Source organism: Oxyura jamaicensis, chromosome 1, assembly GCF_011077185.1.
Source record: "Oxyura jamaicensis isolate SHBP4307 breed ruddy duck chromosome 1, BPBGC_Ojam_1.0, whole genome shotgun sequence".
In the NCBI taxonomy this organism is placed as follows: Eukaryota; Metazoa; Chordata; class Aves; order Anseriformes; family Anatidae; genus Oxyura; species Oxyura jamaicensis.
Window position 1 is genome coordinate 132,661,952 of NC_048893.1, and position 6,896 is coordinate 132,668,847.

At 42.9% G+C, this 6,896-nt stretch overlaps 1 protein-coding gene across 5 annotated transcripts in view; it reads left to right on the forward strand.

The window, feature by feature from the left end:
- The window catches only part of LOC118156849 (arylsulfatase D-like), a 23,134-nt gene extending 18,392 nt beyond the window's left edge, over window positions 1–4,742 (forward strand). For all 5 annotated transcript variants that reach the window (XM_035311101.1, XM_035311174.1, XM_035311243.1 and 2 more), the window contains one exon: window positions 3,856–4,742. In XM_035311101.1, the coding sequence (XP_035166992.1) occupies window positions 3,856–4,226 (371 nt within the window). In that variant the 3' untranslated portion in view covers window positions 4,227–4,742. The remainder of the gene's footprint in view (window positions 1–3,855) is intronic.
- Window positions 4,743–6,896: the final 2,154 nt, after the last annotated feature.

Consider the following 6,896-nt stretch of genomic DNA (forward strand, 5'->3'; position numbering starts at 1 on the left):
CTATAACAGTTCCCTGGATCTTTACGCAGTTACCAGCCCCACTTTTCTTTTTAAATTTGGTGGATAAAGGGGCAAAGGGGGCCTGCCCCCCCCCCCCCCAATCAAAAGTCCCATCACAATTCTTAGAGATCTCCTTAATACGTTTTATTTTCCATACAGAGAAAGCAGCTTTGTCTGACTGCACAGACTCATTGAAAACCGCTGCTAGACGAGTCACACTGCACTTCCCTAGTGAAAAGTTAAATTCATACACCACCAAGGGACAAGTTTGAAGAACTCTTTTCAGGCTAAAGTACTGTTCTCCTCCCCTCCTGCTCACCTGTTGTCCCCCGAGGCTGTACAAGGTTTGTCTCCATCACAATTTTACTTCAGATCAGAAGCGTGCTTTTCAAGCAACCCACCCTGAGCATATCCTCTCATTGTGCTTTGGTTTGCACTCTGGAATGAACTTGAAGACCATAGCTTTAGTTTAAGCAAAGTACCTGTAAAATAGCTTCTAGTATCATAACAAATACGCTCTCATCACTGTCAGATATTGAGCAGACAGGACCAGAGAGTTAATTTCCAGTAAAGCACCCCCAAAGAAATACAGTGTGGATGTCACGCTATTAACACCTCTTTTGCTCTATTGATCAGTTTTTAATAGGTTATACTACCTGCAATATAGGCACAGATGTGATACAGATGTTATTTTGTCTTCCTCTGAAACTAAAGCACAGCTACAGCTCTCATGCATGCCTTTCTACAGTTTTTACCATTGAAACACAGCTGACGGCTAGGGGGTTGAAAACAATGGGACGTTCTGCATATGAAAGACTAGCTCATCAAATATTACTCTTTGGCTCAACTTTCAGCTAGGACAGAAATTCTGATTCTTTGCTCTGACAGCCATTCCTTCTTACTAGGCTGACAGACTTTTTGAAGTCGGTTTAAGTTTCATTATAGTTGGGCCCATTGAAAGGTATATCACATTCATATTATGTATTTAATGTCTGCTCTCTTGTATTTGCTGGACAGGCTGAATATGAAGCCATTGTGTCTTGATGTCAGGATCCATAACTTAAGCCCTTCACTGAAGCCAGAAGAATCCTTTGGCTGTCTGTTAAAGAGTGTTTTCCTCTACCACAGCACAATAAGACTTATTAGTGATAGCCCATTTCTTTCTGCTCATTAAATTGACTGATTGTTAACAGATGGGTTTGAGAGAAGTTTGGATGGAAGAAGCAGGTTTTCTTTCCCTTAGATATATTACATTAACATGTTGCCCTAAAATTCACACACATTCTTCAAATTCCATCAGAGATACTTCAGTAGTAAATTGTGTATCCCTCCTTGCCTCTTGGAGAGAGCCCAAATCCCTGCTGGTTCCATCAATGCTGATTGCTACTACCTTTTTAATTTTTTAATTCTTTTTTCCTTTTTTTTTTTTTTTTTTTTTCCTGATCCCTCTGTAACCCCACTGTTTATTCAGCTCACCACCACAGGTTAATTACAATCAGCCTGATTCTGTCCTTCCAAATGAACTAACAAGGGCCTGGCTCTCTGCAACCCCAGAAATTCTTTGCAGCTGTAAAAAATAGATATTAAAATTTTTGCAAAATCGGAACAATTCTGCTCAGGCACTCTACTCTCAATTGCTGTGGGATATACGTTGTGAGGAATTCAGCTCAGCTGTTAAAGAGTGACTTGGTTTTTCTGAACACTGATCACAAACTTCTCTATTGTAGGAGTTCATATCTGTCCATCTGCAATTTGTCTATGAAATGGTCAGTCATTTTAGCTGTATCACAGTCATACAACTAATCAGAATATATATATATATATATGCATATGGCCCAGAGAGTACTTATTTCACATTATCACAGAATAGTCTAGGTTGGAAGAAACCTCCAAGATCACTGAGTCCAACCTCTGACCTAACGCTAAAAAATCCTCCACTAAACCATATCCCTAAGCTCTACATTTAAACGTCTTTTAAAGACCTCCAGGGATGGTGACTCAACCACTTCCCTGGGCAGCCTATTCCAGTGACTAACAACCCGTTCAGGAAAGAAGTTCTTCCTAATATCCAGCCTAAACCTCCCCTGGCACAACTTTAGCCCATTCCCCCTCGTGCTGTCACCAGGCACGTGGGAGAACAGACCAACCCCCACCTCGCTACAGCCTCCTTTCAGGTACCTGTAGAGTGCAATAAGGTCGCCCCTGAGCCTCCTCTTCTCCAGGCTAAACAGTCCCAGCTCCCTCAGCCGCTCCTCGTAAGACTTGTTCTCCAGACCCTTCACCAGCTTCGTAGCCCTTCTCTGGACTCCTTCTAACAGGCACCTATGCTATACAACCAATGACATAGGACCCAAACCCCATGCTTGGGGAACCCTGATATGATAGAGAATGCTCACATTCTTGTCATAAGATAAAAATGTACTTTTAGTCACAAGACAGGGAAAAGTAGGTGGTGTTGGAACACATCCCTGCCAGCAGGATAGCACCCACCCAAACAGAGCTAAGGAATACCTGTCCTCCGTAAGCCACCAGCAGCAGTGAGCCATTTTCTTTTGTGAAATCCAGCTCTGCATCCTTTCTCTGACAATTTCAAAAATGGAGATATTTAAAATCTAACAATTCTAAACGTATTACGTAAAAACATTTCAGAGCCATTGGGACGTCATCCTTGCACAGAAATGTAGAACCATAGCTTAGCAGGAAGCGGAAATTGTAGAGAAGAAATAAATAGAAACATGGCAAGGCAGCAACCTAACATTTTAAGCTAGAAGATTATCTGAGCTTTAATAGCTGTTATTTGCTTCCCCTCATATTTTAAGAAGGTTTTGTCAGTGATGGTGGTGTTTTTTGTGGGTTATTTATTTATTTTTCAATTAACAAGTTGTCCTAGCTACAGTGACACAAAACAGACAGAAGAGTGAAGCTACAGAATCCCCGACACAAAGCACAGCACAGGCAGAAGGACAGTTCAGCAGATCCCATTGAACCAAAAAGAAAAATGCCATGTAGGCGTTTGTCATTTCAGATGTCAGCTGTTTGTGCTCAGTGCATCAAAGAAATGGCTCCAAGTGTTGAAGGTCCCCTTTCTTCTCCTCTCCTTTTTCAGATATAGTGTCTAATAGCTGTCTTCTTGCTGGGCTCTTCTTTGCCTCCTCTTGGAATGTGTTCAGTGTAGTGCTTTCTAAACACAGGGAAAGGAGGAGGGAGGGGGGAAGGAAAATCCCCATTTGAACTGCATTTACTTTGTCATTTTTTCACTACAAATTACAGATCTGCACTTACCCAGTGGTCGGTACAACAGCTCAGTAAAATACAAGCTCTGAAGCTGCAAACTGATTGCATTTGTGGTGTTCACTTAAAAACTGTTCTCCACATTTTAATGTTTCCATGGCCTGCCATTAATGCCCTATTTGAAGAAGTGCTTGAAAATGGGCACAGAAATGTGTTGCATCAGCTCCTGCCCAGGTGCTGCTCTCGCCTCAGACATACAGAACTAGCAGAAGAGCCACCTACCAGTATCTACACTGAGAAATGGGGGGTACGTTCTCCATTTTCCCCAGCAAGAGGAGTGTAGAGTTTTAAAGGGGCGCAAGAAAAGGGCAAGCTCTCCGCACCCAAAATACTAGACCTAAGTATCCACCTAGTGTAATATGGCCTCGCAAATACTCATAGCCCAGGTGTGCCTTTGAGTCATGAAATCAATTCTGAGTCCCCGCCAGGTACCCAAAAGAGCCTTTTCCCCAAAAGTGACAAGCACAAGGGAAGCTTGCAGGTAACTTACAACTTGAACCAACCTTCCAGGGACCTCCCTGACTCCTACTGCCACTAAGCTGTTCAAATGTGCTTTTGTTACAGGGGGCACGACATGGAAAGCTCATTATGTGACTCCGGTATTCCAGGCAGAGGACTCCGGAGCCTGTTTTGGAAGACGAATGTGCCCGTGTTTCGGGGATGGTGTAACCCATCATGACCCTCCACTGCTGTTTGATCTCTCACGAGATCCTTCTGAGGCAAATCCTCTCTCAGCTGACACTGAGCCCTTGTTTGACACCATAGTGAACAGAATAGGGAGGGCTGTAGAAGAGCATTGCAGGACGCTGACTCAAGTCCCACAGCAGCTCTCTCCTTACAATAACGTATGGAAGCCGTGGCTGCAGCCGTGCTGCGGCACATTTCCCTTCTGTTGGTGCGATAAAGAAAACAACAAGGACGAAGACATACTTTAATACCAAAATCAAAGTAGAGTTAGCTTAAAAAAGGTACTAATTTTCACATTGACATGACTACAGTCATACAGAGATGGGGACAAATTACACTGTAATAACTGAAACGGACATTCTTGATGCTTTTTGTTCAATCCCTTCTCTTACAAAAATTCATGAAGCCTATACTTAAATATATATATATGCTGAAAACATATTTTGCCTATGAGCCACCTGTATAATCAATGCCTCAGATGCACAATTCTAGATCAAATATCCAGGTAAATGAACCAAAATTTATTTCCTTACTGATTTTAAATTCAAATAAATTATAGATGACATGAAATTAAACTTTAATTGCTTCTGTTTATACAGGTGACATGCTTGTTAAGGCAAAAGGACTGAGCCCAAGCAGATCTCTCTTTTCAAGCCTTGCCTTTTTAATAAAAAAGCTGTTGTGTGCTTAAAGCACAGGTATACATTTAACTTGGAACCATGAAAACACACTGTCCTCTAAGAAGTACAACCTTTTAATTTACAGCAATAGTTTGCTTTATGTATTTATCTATCACGTAAGAATTCCCAGTGGGGAGAAGACAAACAAAGAGATAAACTGCAAGTATGTTTTAAAAAGTAGGTAGCTAAATTTACAATCCCAAATTCAGCAGGTAAGTATCTAGCTCTTCTGGAATGCTAAACCACCGCGATCCCTACTGACGTACCTTTTCCATGTTGTTAAATCATGTCCCGTGTAAGAGCATTGAAAATCATCATCCAGCTGCCTGGACACGATAGTCCTAAATTTCACAATCGGCGAGACCAATTCATAAGCTGCATGTCCCACTTCAATGGTAACGCTCCTGAGTTCGTATGTTCCATGCTAATATGCTCCATGAAAAATGTGCTTTGTTTTGGAAGACAGTATTTTGGTTTCAGCAGGAGGTGTTAAAAAATCCACAGCACACACTAATCTCCTCAGTGTATAGGTCATATTCGACAAGCCAAACAAGTGTCAGCACTCTACAGTCAGTAGGGAAAGGTAGGGAATTAAAATGTCTAATCCTCTCTCACTGCTCTCTGGTTAACTAAATCATCTCTCAATATATAATCCTAACCATGTTTTTTGCAGGGTTTTTGTGTCAACTCCAATTTTTATGCAGAGGCTCCTGCATTTTCTGCTAAAAAATAAAATAAAATAAAAGTAAGTTGTGTGGCAGAGGCTGATGCTCAAACTTCTAAGCCTTCTTGCGCACTGTGTGTTCACTCCGACCACGTAGATAAATGTCTGCATTTCAAAAGCGACAAGGGAGCTTCAGGTAGCTTGCTTCCCTAAACCTATCAGCCTTGCAGAACCATGCCAGTGCTGCTCTGTTCAATACGAAGGTCACCCGTGTGTCATTTTTCCCCCGTGTAGAACAGGGAGGAGATAAGGAGGCCAGGGCAGCACAGCACTGCTGGGTTGGTAATCCCAGTGCAGCGTGCAGCTCTCAAGCTGTGACAGCAGGTTCTAGTCCTTTCACCAGCCTCAGGACAAGACAGCACGTGTGCTTGGAATTACATGCTTTTTGAGGTGTTTTCAAGCAAGCTCCTGACTTTTTATCCCCCATGTGCACATCACTGGTGTGATAAGTCGTGATGTTGTTTTGGTCTAAAGAGCACACGTTGTGACCATGATGCAGCACCAGAAATCTCCATAAAGCAAAAAGGACATTTCTTCACGTTATTTCCCCTTAGTACTTCTCCTCTAAAAGGACACCGAGGAAGTTATGCAGATATTATTCTGCATAAATCAAAGGGCTAATCTGACAGTGAACTGGTAAGACAGATCAACGTCAGGCTTGACAGAAGTATCTAAAAATACATTTGTTCTTACTGCTTGAAAGCATTTAAATCAAGATCAGCCTTGCTAAGAACTTGTCAAAAGACATTTTTCTGTGGCTGACAGGGATTGAAACCAGAGCAGCTGGATTCACAAGGAAAGAAAATAGCGTAAAACCCCTGTGCTTTAAAGCCAGTTTGGCCGATTTGGAGATGAAGGAGCAATCTTGCTGCTCAGGGGGGAACAAAGGCAAAAGTTGTTTTCCAGAGTCTGCCCAGCCTGCCCAGTAACACCTATGCTGCCAGTAAAGCATGAGCATAAGCTTACCCTCAGACCACTCCAGCACCCTCTTCCCCATCCCCAGCCGGTCAGACACAAGAACCTGCCTGGTCGCAGGCTGGGCCATGACTAACGGGTCTACCAGGAGCCAGGCAGCATGAAAGCACAGGTCCAAGCTCCTGCAGGCAGAGTGGGAAGCCCAGTACATCATCAGAACCCCCGAAACCCACCTCTGAGCACAGTGTGAATACTTGTGGCTCGTGGTCAAAGGCAGGCTAAGAGCTAGCAACAGGAGCAGAGGGCGTTTGGATCGGCTGATAGCACATCCAGCACTCAAGCCTGCCCTTCACCTCACAGCAGAGACATGGTAAACTATCACCAGAAATATAAATTATTCAATTTTATTATTATTAGAAGTTAATAGGTAAATTATTTTACCTGTTTCCTGCAGATTGTGGCCATGGAGTGGTTGCAGATCTCTGACTTTATGCAGTGCAGCAGCCTGCTCTGCAGGAGAGCACGCTATTCCTATGTCCTGGGAAACACACATTTCCCCTAAAGCGGGTGAATCCAATGCCATGCTTAAGAGTTGTCCT